Genomic DNA, 13886 nt, shown 5'->3' with positions numbered 1-13886 from the left:
AATTTGTTCTTGAATTATTTTGATAGACTGACATGAACTTTTCTGAATTTTATAATTTTAAGCTTTTATGAGGACTTGAAACTGTTTGTTTGTAGTATTTTGATAATTAACATTATTAGTGTTTTTATTTTTGTTTACTTTTATCTTTTATTAGAATTTTTATTATTATTTTTTAGATAATTAAAGTTTTTATTTAATAAATTGGGAAAATAAATATTTTGTTCTTATTTGTGAAAATATTATAAGTGAAAACTAGTAAAGATGAGAAAATATCTTAATAAATATCTAACGGATTCAGTTATTTCAATTACAAAAATTAAACAAATAGGAATAGCTGAAGATTGAAAAATATTTTAATAGAATGAGTTGAAACTTAGTTCCTTTAATAAAAAAAAATCTAATACAGATTTAAGGTTAGCAAACTTGCTTAGACCCTATAGATAAGAGGTTTGAGAGTTCGAAAAATATGCAATTAGAGCATAGAAAACTAACTTTAAGAGATATATGACACACGCTTATGCTAGAAGCTAAAGCTAGAGACATTGTTCATTATTGTATTCTAAATATTGAGAATGCATATGAATAACTAATTTTCTTATTCGGGGTTGAACATAATGTTTCTTAACTCTTTATGATTTATACTATTCAATATATTTCTTTTCCACCACTTTTGTATTATTTTATTGTTCTTAAGTGCATGATTATGATTATCGTGTACATATGTGCTTATTGACAAATAGTTTGAGAAATCTAAATTACATATATGTAAAACAACTAATAATATATAACATTAGAATGTTTAATGGGAACTTATAATAAAAATTACTAAAACATTATGTATTTTATTATTAAAGTTTAGATATTACTAAAACATTATGAATTTTATTATTAAAATTTAGATTTATTACATTATTTATTACATGTGCTATAAATGTTTAATAGAAATTAGAAATATATTGCTTAATATTCTTGCATGAAATTAGATCATGCTACCATATATTTTATTAAATCAATGTAATTATTTTCTATAATCTTAGAATTATTTTATAACTAAAAATCAATATTTTTCGTCACTTAAAAATATTCTTAGTTTTAATTAGTGGATATATATATAATTTTTCTCATTAAAGTAAGTCTTTATAAGAAATGATACATGAACGTTCTCAACATGTTACTTGTAATGAATATTCAAGATGACAAAATGATGGGACCAGTGCCATATTTTTTTAATTCTTAAATATGCCTTACTTATTTATATATATATATATATATATATATATATATATATATATATATATATATATGGGTTTGTTAACGCGAGTACGCCTTTAATAATTTTTATTCTTATAACTAAAAAAAAAATCCTAAACCCTTAGTCACCTCCTTTATTCCTCTGAACCCTTCCTCTTTCATTTCTCTCACTCCAACCTTTTCTCTGTCATCATCTCTAGTGTAATCTCAATTGAAAAAATCATAAACAAAAACAATTTGCCTTTGTAAAGAGTTGAGTCATTGACATATTCACCTTCATGCAAAGGTTCATTTAAGATATCTTCATTATACTTGTGAAAATTAGATAAAATTAGATAAGACAAAAATTATAAAATGAAAAGTCACTATAAAATCATTTTTTTGTAAGAAATTGTTTAACAAGGAATATTTTTGATATTTTTCAGCCAATTCCTTTATGCTTGTGAAAATTGGATAAAATTAGAGAAGACAAAAATTATAAAATGAAAACTCATTATAAAATCATTTTTTATTTTTTCGGTTGGGCTACCATAGGATGACAAAGAAAATGTTGAAGTGAGAGAGATAAAAGAGAAAGGGTTGAGAGGAATGAGGGAGGTTAGTAAGGGTTTGTTTTTTTTTTTTTGAGAATGAAAATTATTAAAAAATACCCTTAACTTTAAATTTAGAATCATGATATATAAGGGTATTGTTGTTTACTAAAATTCAGTATACATACCAACTGAAAAAACAAGCTTACGCGCGTAAGCAAACCCATATATATATATATATATATATATATATATATATATATGTGTGTGTGACATTCAATGAATTTAATTTCTTATGATGCAATATTAACCGGGATGGCTACAATTCAATTATTGTCAAATTTAATTATAATCCATAAATTTCAATTACAACTTAATATAAACCAAGATAATTTAATTTCAATATAATTCTATACATTTTTGTTTTTCATTTTTATATTATACGAACATAATTTTATAATAACACTACAAATAAAACTTAAAAATAGTTGTAATTATAATATTCTCCTTTTGCATTTTTTATCCTAGTCACTGTGGGATATTCAAGCAACATATCATCCTCTTCCTTCACAACTTTCCATAAATTTACTTTCTCTAAATAAGTTTACATTCTTAACGTCTGTAAATCATAGCTTTCACCATCATAAAGTGGAATAACAACTTATAAGAATTTTTTTACCATTCTACAAGTCTCATAAAAATTTGACTTTGATACCATTGTTAGAATTTGTAGGATTTTGAAGATACGATAAATAAAAAAAATGTTCTATCACCGCCATTCATGTTGACTTCTCGGTTTTCCGGCTTCAATAAGTAATAATTAAAAGTTTTCTTATCACCGCGATTCAATTTCAGCTCTTCAACATTTTGGCGAGGAATATAGGGATTGGTTTCAAAGTCTGCGTAGTTTGTGTGCAATGGTTACCCATTGGCTAATTATTTATATATTATTATAGTTGTGTTGTGATTGGCTCCTCATGGCAGTTAACATGCAATTCTGGGTTTTCGAAAGACAATATATGAATTGTATATGTTGATGATATAGAATATACCTCATGACTTATGGACGTGATGAATATGTCAAGAATACCAAGTATCTGTCTACTCTCAGTCTTCAAGAGCTCCTTCTTGCTAATAATTTAAGCAAGAGCTCCTACAGCTCTCCCATGTCAGACTTGCTTTCCAGCCTCCATCTTTAAGGTACCATTTTCATTCTCTTTATTTTGCTTCTAAGTTGTACCTTTTCCTGTCTCCAATTCTGTTTATTTGAGTTCGTGCTCATACATTTGAATGTTGCCGTTAGCAGCAATGGGGAATTTTTTGTGTTGTGTGAAAGTTGAGCAATCTACAGTGGCTATAAAAGAAGGATTTGGACGATTTGAGAAGGTGCTTCAGCCAGGATGCCATTGGATGCCATGGTTCCTTGGGAAACAACTTGCTGGTCATCTCTCTCTTCGACAACAACAATTGGATCTTCGTTGTGAGACCAAGACAAAGGTTTGTTTTTGCCTAACACTTTAACTATAACCAAATATTTTAAGGCATTTCGGCCTTTAATCACCATGAATACTTTCATTTTGGCATGGAATTTTTTTATTAAGTTTATTTGGTTGTCATTCTCTGCTAGAGGGAAGTCCTGTAGGAAAAGGCTGAGGGAGGAGACCTATAAAAACTGTAGACAAACTAATGAAAAGGATTTCGAGATCAATGATTAGTCTAAGACATGAAAAGGCTTGATTTGTTGTTGTATGTTCGTTTGTCTTTCAGTCTAGTGCTGGTTACTTTCAGTTATGTACGACATGTTATGCTGTGAATATTTATTATATTTTCCAGTGAATTAAATGTTTGTCTGCTTACAGGATAATGTCTTTGTTAATGTTGTTGCCTCAATTCAATATCGTGCCCTGGCCGAGAGGGCCAGCGATGCTTTTTACAGACTTAGCAATACAAAAATCCAAATTCAGGCATATGTTTTTGATGGTATAATCCATAATATTCAGTAACAGAATCCTGAAACAAGTGGTTTAAGCATATTTGATTAGCTAAGGTGAAATTTCTATTCTCATTGTAGTGATTAGGGCAAGTGTTCCAAAGCTGAACTTGGATGATGCTTTTGAGCAGAAAAATGAAATTGCCAGAGCTGTGGAAGAAGAGCTTGAGAAGGTTGTTTTTAAATGTAAAAATATTATTTACTTATAAGATGAACTGTGAATTTATGTTAATTTGAATATTATGCTTTATTGTCTTCGTAGGCTATGTCAGCTTATGGGTACGAAATTGTTCAAACACTGATTGTTGATATAGACCCAGATGATCGTGTGAAGCGAGCTATGAATGAAATCAATGCTGGTATGTTATATGATTCTTGTATGTTATACGAGCAATCTTTCCTTTGGTCATGGAAGGACTTATATTTTTGTGCTGCTTTTTGCCCTTTATCAGCTGCAAGATCGAGGGTGGCAGCTAATGACAGGGCAGAGGCGGAGAAGATCTTGCTAATTAAACGAGCAGAGGGTGAGGCTGAATCTAAATATCTCTCTGGGTTGGGTATTGCTCGCCAACGTCAAGCAATCGTGGATGGATTGAGAGACAGTGTGCTTGGATTCTCAGTCAATGTACCTGGGACGACTGCAAAAGATGTTATGGACATGGTCCTTGTCACTCAGTATTTTGATACTATGAAAGAAATTGGCGCTGCCTCCAAGTCTTCTGCTGTCTTTATTCCACATGGACCTGGTGCTGTTCGCGATGTTGCCACCCAAATTCGTGATGGCCTTCTTCAGGCTTCTCATCAGTAGCTTCTACTCTACCAAGATCTTATATTTCGTTTGCATGGGAGAATGGTGAAGCTATAGCGCCTCTGGTTATATACTTGTGTTTCTGTGCAGTTTTTTGTGATTTGGTTTTAGAATAAACTGCTAAATTGATCCTCCAAAAATGATAACATCAGCTGATTTATCTTCTAAAGATTTTTGGCATCAAATTAGTCCCACAAATATCTAAGACTTTACCTCCTTTGTTCTAAATTAGTTTTTGATTTGTATCTTTGAGGGATTGATTTGTTGGCCAAAATCCTTTGGAGGACCAGTTTCTTGGCATTTTTTATTTATACTTTGAGACAGTCAAGTAAATACTGTGTAATCTGTTGTCTTTTTTTGTAATAATGTATAATAAAACTATCAAGTATCTGTATATAAAAGTTGTCTGGATGGTGGAAGTTGCATATAAATTTCTTATATACCGTTGGAGAATGATTCGTTCTAATCCTTAAACTCTACTTTCTAGCCTTCCATATTTTTGCACAAATGGAAAATGCTTCCAGTCATCATTATCTCCATTAAAGTAATCTGAAGGTTTGCTTGTAATGCAGTGCTAACTTTATAACCCAATCTGTCGCCCTTAAACTCATCTCCACCACAATGCACACCCATACACATCGAAAATAACTTTTTAAGACTGAAACTATCGAGTTTGTTCAGTTTTCTGTTAAAACATTGTCCATAAAAGGAATCACGAAGGAGTTGATTAATTAAAGATTAATGTTGAAAATGTTCTTGACCACTAAATCAATTATCCACTTAATTATGGCCAGTAATAATCAATTCTCCATCATGGTTACCTTATAAAATCTCACATCACAGCATCAGTTTCACACACATGCATTCGGTTTCAGAGCTTCACACAAGTTTTCAAACTTTCACATACTCTACATTAATCCTCGCTCTTCCATTTGCATACAGTAGAGACAACAAAGAAACAAACATATACAAGCCGTCTTTTATAAAACATTAGAAATCTTTTAAAAAAATAATTAAACTATTTCATGTATTTGGTGTTTTGTCACTTTCTTCCTTCCTCTCTCTCTGGTCTTCTTTTATATATATATATATATATATAAATTAAGATATCATAAAAATATATGTAAATTATTTAATTATCATTTAATTTTAACAAAATTTGATATGAATAATTATTACAGTATAAAAGTTTAATTAGTTTGAATAAAAATATTAACAATATGATATGTAATAAAACTCCATATACTTTTAATTATCAATTATCATGAGTATAGGATTAATTCTCTAAGTTATCCTCATAAATTCCAGTCTTTTAAATAAATAAACACTACTATGTGATTCAAAACTCAATCATATATATTTTTTAAAAAATATAAATTATTTATTGTTAAGAACGTGTATACATAAAAATATCTATTTTTTTGGCTTCTATTTTTAAGAAGAAAAAAGAGGTCGAAAATTTGTTTTAATTTTCTACTTTTTCTATACATATATTTGTACCATAAAAAAACGTCCCTGTTGCGTTCCTCAGTTTGGGTCTAGAATCAGGAAGACAAAAACAAAAATCTTAATCAACATATTATGACATTCTCAATTATTTATCCAATATAAACGATGATTGATTGAGAGAGAAACCGATATGTGTGGCACTGCTTCAACGATATATCTCCACCATCTAAACTCTACTCTTCAAATACCCTACATGTAAAATAATTAATTTATTATAACATGCCATTTTTCAGTTAATGTTTTCAAAATTTCATGTCAAAAATAGTTCAATAAATTAACCATTGTCAAATAAATTTAATTTATAAAATACTTTGCCAGAACCCACCTTTTTATATAGATCAGTGTTAAATAGTTATCTGTTATATGGAGGTGTTTAAAGAGCTTACTTTTTTATTTAATTCATTTTATGATATAAACACAAGAAAAGAGTTTACAGGAAAGAATAATTTGCGATATGCTATTTTTAGGTTTTTTTTTTTTTTTTTTTATGATTCTGGGTTAATTTATTTAACGTATATTGTTTAAAAGAAATTATGAAAGGAGTTAAGTCATATTGTGTAATGGTGACATGTTTGAAAAAAATTCGTCGAAAGGATAAATGAGTTTTGACCATAGTGATGAAGTCGTATCTTTTGTAATTTTTTTTAAAAAAATCTGCAAATAATAAATAATTTGCAATTCTTCTAATAATATATAGTAATATAAATTAATTATTTTTATTTAAAATAAATTAACATATAAAAAAATAGCATAAGAGATTGTCAATAGTTAAAAAATATAATTAATCATTTAAATTTAAATATAAATAGTAAGAATAGTTTTAATTACATTAATATCAGATGAAATGATGATTATAGTCAAAATCAAATTACACTCAAGTCGTCAAAGGAGATGACAACTTTAATTCAAAATCAAATATACACTGAGGTCGAAAAAAAAAAAGATGATGACTTTAGTTTAAAACTTATTGAATTGAAGTCATCACGTGTGAAAATTCAACTCAAAAGTTATATTAAAGTCATGAGATGAGATGATGACTTCAGTTTAAAACAAATTATACTAAAATTGTCAAAGATCTCGATTAAAATACAAATCTCACTAAAGCTATTATTGGCTAGCACGAGTTCTCTTATGCAAAAATTGTAACAAAAATCATTAGTCCTTACTGATTTTTCAAATTAATTCATGTTTAATCTTATTACGTTTTAATCCAATTATGTAAGAAAAGACTAAGCTGAATTTGCACAGAAGTCCTCGTTGTTTTACAATTTCATCACGATGATTAAAACTCATAAAGTGAGTTCTTTCAAATGTTACCCCTCTGCACCATGATTTAATCCCTATTTCATAATTTATTTTGAAACGAAATCCATATGTATAATTTTCAAAATAAATTAAACTTGTTTTGTAAAACAACTCTTTTTTTAACTTATCCCAACAAACTCTATAAAATAACTTTAAAATAGCTTAATATTTTATTAGAAAGTGGGTTTAAGTCTAATTCAACTCCACAAAATCAACTTGTATGGTGAGATTTGCACTCCACTTATATATATATATATATATATATTATAATTTAGCCTTATCTCTAGTCGATGTGAGACTCCAACACACTCCTTTCACGTCGAGGTATAGGCATCTCGAGCATGAGAGTAAAATTAATGGGTGGTCCGATAGTGGCTGATAATGTGTGAAACAAAATGTCCATCTAGATCTCGCTAGGAAAGACTCCAACCATGATTCTGATACCATATTAGAAAGTAATTTTAAGCCTAACTCAATCCCACAAAACTGACTTGTATAGTGAGGTTTGTACCCTACTTATATATTATAATTTACCTTTATCTCTAGTCGTGAGACTTTCAACATATTTTAGAGATAAAATAATAGTATTTATTTATTTTATTCATAAGAAGTTATTTGATAAACACTTATCAAACAGCTAAAAATCATTGTTAAAAGTCGTTTAAAGTTTTCTACATATTCTGTAAAAAAAATTAAAACAATCAGTAGTTAAAATAAATCTAAAATATGCTTTAAATAACATTATTTTGAATATATAGTTTTTCACAAACTCAACTATTTTACTTACAGTTTGTTTTTATCATTGTAAACGAAAATAAATAATTTCTTATTTAAATTGGTTCTTTTGATAAATTTAGTTTATCGTTTTCGTGTTCTCAAGTTATTTTTTAATTCTCTATATTCTTACAGTGAAGATCTTATTACTAATAAAAGATACGACAGATAAAATGTCATATTATCGCTTAATTATATAATTACGATGACTGGTGCTAACACGCTAAAAATATTACATTTAATGTTTTGATTTCATAAAATAAATAATTATAAATTATAAATTATCTCTAATTATAATTAAAGAAAAATTGCAGGAATTTAAATGTAAATATATATTTTAAATAAGAACATTAAATAATAAGAATTTGATAAAAAAAAGTTATTTATAAATATTAATTTTTATTTGAGTTCAGCGAATATATATATATATATATATATATATATATATATATAATTATCCAGTTATAACCTAATAATATAGGAAGAAAGAAATCAAATAAATATTAGTGTTGGAAGATATTTACTTCTTTTTTACCAATTTACTTGTTTTGTAAATAATTATTATTTTGACCATTATATTAAAAGAATAAAAGATAAAAATGGAGAATTCACATTCCAGTGTGCACATGTTTGGCAAACAACACTACAATAACTTCTAAACTTATGCATCCCCATCAAAACATAAACAACTTAAATAATAAATTCCAAATAGAACGTTAAGGTTTCGCAATTGAAAAGCAAAAGCATGCATCCAATCGGGAAACCACATTTACTGACTTATTCATACAAGTCAATATCAAATGCAGTAGCTTCTGGTTCAGTTTCATAGTATATTTCATCCAAAAAATATAAAACAAAAAAGGAGTAAATATGTTCATAATTTATTTACGTGTTTTGTGCTGAATTTTACTTAGCATATCTTAATTAATTACATCGATAATCCAAGAAAAAAATACAGTAGCTGGTCATAGAAAAATCACCAATTATTTAATTGGTGGTGTCGCTATTATCAGCCGGAGATGCAGATGCAGACGCAGATGCACTTTTGGGGGTAGAAAACGGCAAAGACGACGGCGGTAGAAACACCAAACTTTTCGTCTGTGTATTATTCGCTGGCGTTTTGTTCAAGAAGCTCGATGCACAACCATTGACTTTCGAAGTTGAACAAGACAAGGTAGAAGATGAATTATTAGACGCTGCAAACACCTCACCCCACTTCAAGTTCTGACCCAAACTTGGACTTTCACCAACACTGTTACCTCCTTGATTTCCTCGAACACCGCCACCAATAAACGAAGTGAGGGCTGCTGCCAAAGCTGATTGAAAAGTGGGGTCTGCCGTGATCACTTTCGTTGCTGCAGATATAGTATCAGCCGGTACACCACCTTGAGGAACGCTTGGAATATTGCTGTTGTTCTTTTGCAGATAGGATTGGTATATATTTTCCACTTGTTGCCTCCCAAAGTTTACATTCCCAAGTATGTTCCTGCTATTGTATGTAGGTTGAATAGTATTATTATTGGTAAGGAAGCCGTTGCTCCAAGACAAGGCGTTGATTTCTGAGGAAGTACTGAAGCTTAGGCTTGAGGAAGAGGGGTATCTGGGTTGGTTGTAGTTTGAAGCGAATCTAACGAAGGGTGATGAGGAAGAAGAAGCTGGGTGTGAAGTGAGGTCGAGAGTGATGGTTGGATGTGAAGGTGAAGACGACAGTGCAGGGTTTGACAGGTATAATTGCCTTGGTTTTGCACCATCTGATAGATAGAAATTGAGGCCGTGGAGATTGGTTGCTGTTGTTGACGGTGCTGAGGCAGAGAGAGAGGTTGAAGAACCAGAAAGAAGCATGGAGGCTGCTGCAGAAGTTGTGGATGCCATGGCAGTAGCCGAAGGTGGAAGAGTGTGGTTGTGGGTCCCTTCATATGTCGTAATTAAAATGGACATGTCATCGACACATCTTTGCACCTGAAATATGTACACACGATGTCTGGAATCATTTTGCTTTGAAGTAAATGGAAATTCTTGATAGTGATATATAGAAACAGATAAAGATATACAGATACCTGTTTTCTGACTGGACATGATGGTGCAATGGTGCAACGATAGTAAGCTCGAGGGCAAGGATTTCCCTTTGCGATCTTCTGTCCATATTTCCTCCATTGGCATCCATCATTCATCTGTGTGAACAGTAAATATGAATATGATAGTTGAGAAAAGAGGGTAAATAGAAGGAGGTGAGAGAATAGAGATTTACTGTTGGAGTGTCACATCTTGCTCTAACGCAAACTCGTGGCTTCTTCATAGGGTTTTGCTGAGCAACTTCATCTTCTGTGTCCCTAATTGCCTTCTGTGTGTCCTTACTGGGTGGCCAAGTTTCCCCAGCTTCTTCCTTTCGAACTTCAGAACTGTTTTCTGGGCTTGGATTAGGCAAAGCTTCAGTTGTGCTTCCCGACTTTGATTTGCACTCTAGTCCGAGAGTCAACTCTTGGTTAAACCCTTCATCATCCTTCAATGCCTTATAAACCTTTGTTTTCTCTTCGTTTCTTTGATTGCTCGGAACTCTTCCTAGGCTCAGAGAAACTAGATCCGATTCCTCTACTGTGTCTTCTTCGTTACCGTTTTTCCTTTTCGTCCCTTGCTTAAGTATGTCTTGAAATTGCATTTCCAGTGTCCGATACTCATTCATTATTTTGTGCAGAGACCTCTTTAACCGTTCATTTTCTTCTCTCACCACACCCATTTCACTTTTCGTGCTCTCAAGTTGATCATCAACCTGCGTATACATATATATTCTTATAATACTTCCTGAACCGTGGAAATGAAATAAATAAGAACTCATTGTATCATTATAAATTTATAAAACCTCTTCCTTTTTGTCTGCTGATGTGCTAGGTCCAGCCTCCTCTATGGGTGCTTCCTGCATCGCACAGTAATAATCATCAAATTAATATGCAACTATACAATTCAGCTTTTCCCAACTGTATAGTTTTTGGATGCATTTTATACTTCCCCTAACTTTTATACACTATTGTTTTTAAAATGCCAAATATTAAATGGTTTACTTTTAAAAAATTTATATAAATGTATTAGATTACTATTGAATAATTCAAATTCTTTTTATTCATTGAAACGAACTGTTTACATATAAAACGAGGTTATATATGTCATATATTCCAATTAAAGAAGATTGATCAACGTTCTTAAAGATAAACAACTACCTTGTGATTTTAGAAACTAATAAGGACAAAGGAAAATTAGAATTGTTATGTACAGTAATAGAATGGAACGATCCTATTTGTATTCAATGAAATAAATACTATGTGACTATAAGAAACTCATCTAGAATCTTTCCCGTTCTTATTTGGACCGGTTAGAATCTGTTGATTTTAACTTGCACGTGGATGAATTATATCATGTTGAAAATATAATTAATTTTCTTTTCAGGCACATGCGTTGGTCAACTCTTACCAGAGGTCATTAATTATTGAACTAACCCTTTTAGTAATGCTTGCCAAATAGAATACAGTGTTATTTCATTAATTTTCGCAAAGGCCATTGATCATGCATGATTGGACATTCGTATCAGTTTCTAAGCTTTTTTTTTTTTTACTTTTGGTTTAAGATTTCTTTAGAAAGAAGAAAAAATTGGTTTAAGATTTTATGTACAAACTCATCATTCAAATTACTTCTTGATTAATTTGCACCGACTAGGATGAAGTCTTTTCACTTTTCTTTTTTCAGAAAATTCGTATTTGAAATCTTGTTTACAGGAAATTAGTTTCCTTACAACTTAATCTAAAGACGTTAATATTGACGTTTTCTTTTGAATATAAATCTTATGTTCGAGCTGACTAATTCAACTACTTTCATGTACTATTGTTCAAGTTGTAGATATACACCCAATTTTCCTTTCTTTATCGTTAACAGATAGATAGATAAATAAATATATATATATATATATATATATATATATATATATATATATATATATATATTTACCATGGATTTTACCAAACAAAATCCATAAAGGTTAATTGGCTGTGATTTTAGGATGCTGGTGGTGATGATGCGACAAAAAAAGAGAATCCGAAACTGTTTTCGGGAAAAGCTATGCCCTGACAATCGAATTGAATTTCTTGTGAGGATTGAAAACAGCTTGCAGAAGACCGACCAAATTAAATTAAAGACTATGTTTCAATTCTGGAAAACTGTAAGGAAGGGGAGAAGTTAATCAACATTAAAATTATCAAAGTATCGAACAAATTACTGTGTTTCTTTATTAAACAAGATCATTCTTTTAATTTCTGGGTTGGTCATTTATGAAAGTCTGGAAGGATTTCTAGAGAGAAAAGAATATCCTACATGAACTATAACACAAATGAGATGCATGCTTAAAAAACAAAAACAAAATTTATGATTTAATAATGATGTTTTTGTGATTTAAGAGATGAAAAAGATGGTTCTTAAATAGATGGATGTTAATTAGGAAGAGAATATTAATCTTCACCTCTAGAATAATTTCTTGTCTACGAGGACCATCTTCATCATCAGCAACAGTATGCTCATCAGTTCTGTTTTCTTCCTTGAGTCCACCTCCTCCGTCACCAGATCTCTCGGAAGCAAGCTCCATTTGTGGAAATTTTGGTTCTTCGCAAGCCCTTGCTCCTTGATCTGTTTCTTTCTTCTGGGTCCTCCAACAAAGCCCTTCCTTTTATATTATTAGCATAGACACTGGAGAAAAAAGGGCCTGCATGAAGTATTACACACATGAAAAAAATTGACTAATTAAAACGAAAAAAAGGAAGAAAATTAGTGATTGGTGGCATCTTTGAAGTTTCGTACGTCTTGTAAAGTCACATGGCCCAAACGTCGACAACAACGGTTTTCAGGTCAAAATTTTTGCCACCATCAGTGACCGGAGCCTCTCTTAATTTCCTGTGTATCTATATCTATATATATTATTTTAATTAATTAATTTCGTGGTCTTCTCTTTGAGTCAAGTATTTTAATCTAATGCGACTTCCTTGCCTTTGGCGTATACACACACACCAGTTAAAGATATAATTAATAATATAAGATTTGAAGATATTTTTATCTCGTTCATTTTCTTTAAGAAAAGTTATAGGCATGAACAAATGATGAGTGTAAATTTTAGAATTGGGTGTAGGTATTACAATAAATCACTGCCCCCATTTTGCAATGGACCTAACTACACCCATCTAGATATATAGGAAAAAGAAAATTCAGAAGTGGGACAAGGCGAGGGTCAAAGTAGGGTTGTGAGAATATATTCTTCATTGTTTCATGCTGATGTAGTGATGACATAGCTTCATATTATAAGGTTTTAAACTTCTACCAACTTGTTCGTGGACATAAATTAGCCATATATATTTGTATTAGGGTTGTCGTAACAACTCCGAAGGTAATTAAAGGAATGGTTGATGAAACTATCATGGCGACGGGCGATTTCTTTGAACAATACTTTGTGAAATATTCAAATTTTCACCTCAAGATTTCTTGTGGTGTACACAATGTAACAACAATGTCTAGAACATGAGAAGGTTAAGTTGCGAGTTTGTGCAGCAAAGTATGGTGTCGTCTCTGCATGACAAAGAAGGTATATATTCTTTTTTCTCTTTTGAAGACATTCACACAAAACTTTGATTATCTCATTCTCTTTATTTCTCATTTCTTTTTTATATTATTATGGATTTAGTTATTTATT

At 30.5% G+C, this 13886-nt stretch overlaps 2 protein-coding genes across 2 annotated transcripts; one reads left to right on the top strand and one right to left on the bottom strand.

Moving 5' to 3' along the window:
- The first annotated feature begins 2638 nt into the window (after positions 1-2638).
- Positions 2639-5023, top strand: LOC124821360 (hypersensitive-induced reaction 1 protein-like). Its single transcript, XM_047293231.2, has 6 exons — positions 2639-2981; positions 3088-3278; positions 3641-3761; positions 3853-3944; positions 4034-4130; positions 4224-5023. Exons 2-6 carry the CDS (start codon positions 3090-3092, stop codon positions 4577-4579), a joined length of 855 nt encoding a protein of 284 aa, XP_047149187.2. The 5' UTR covers positions 2639-2981; positions 3088-3089; the 3' UTR covers positions 4580-5023.
- A 3991-nt stretch (positions 5024-9014) lies between these two features.
- On the bottom strand, positions 9015-13077 carry LOC124821399 (WRKY transcription factor 72A-like). Its single transcript, XM_047293274.2, has 6 exons — positions 13004-13077; positions 12669-12908; positions 11025-11078; positions 10416-10934; positions 10225-10338; positions 9015-10126 (listed from the first exon to the last, which is right to left on the bottom strand). The coding sequence occupies exons 2-6, from the start codon at positions 12789-12791 to the stop codon at positions 9155-9157; spliced, it is 1782 nt and encodes a 593-aa protein (XP_047149230.1). The 5' UTR covers positions 12792-12908; positions 13004-13077; the 3' UTR covers positions 9015-9154.
- Between the last annotated feature and the right edge of the window lie 809 nt (positions 13078-13886).

This window comes from Vigna umbellata, chromosome 1 (assembly GCF_029865625.1).
Source record: "Vigna umbellata cultivar VRB3 chromosome 1, Vumbellata_1.0, whole genome shotgun sequence".
In the NCBI taxonomy this organism is placed as follows: Eukaryota; Viridiplantae; Streptophyta; class Magnoliopsida; order Fabales; family Fabaceae; genus Vigna; species Vigna umbellata.
The sequence above is the reverse complement of the archived record's forward strand: the minus strand, read 5'-3'. Positions and strand labels throughout refer to the sequence as shown.

Excerpts from the sequence above, each read along its gene's own strand:
- LOC124821360 (XM_047293231.2), top strand. The coding sequence starts at position 3,090 with ATGGGGAATTTTTTGTGTTGTGTGAAAGTTGAGCAATCTACAGTGGCT. Across the intron at positions 3,279-3,640 it reads GTTGTGAGACCAAGACAAAG|GATAATGTCTTTGTTAATGT; the intron begins GTTTGTTTTTGC and ends GTCTGCTTACAG. Across the intron at positions 3,945-4,033 it reads TGGAAGAAGAGCTTGAGAAG|GCTATGTCAGCTTATGGGTA; the intron begins GTTGTTTTTAAA and ends TTGTCTTCGTAG.
- LOC124821399 (XM_047293274.2), bottom strand. The coding sequence starts at position 12,791 with ATGGAGCTTGCTTCCGAGAGATCTGGTGACGGAGGAGGTGGACTCAAG. Across the intron at positions 10,339-10,415 it reads CAAGATGTGACACTCCAACA|ATGAATGATGGATGCCAATG; the intron begins GTAAATCTCTAT and ends CTGTTCACACAG. Across the intron at positions 10,127-10,224 it reads CATGTCCAGTCAGAAAACAG|GTGCAAAGATGTGTCGATGA; the intron begins GTATCTGTATAT and ends TACATATTTCAG.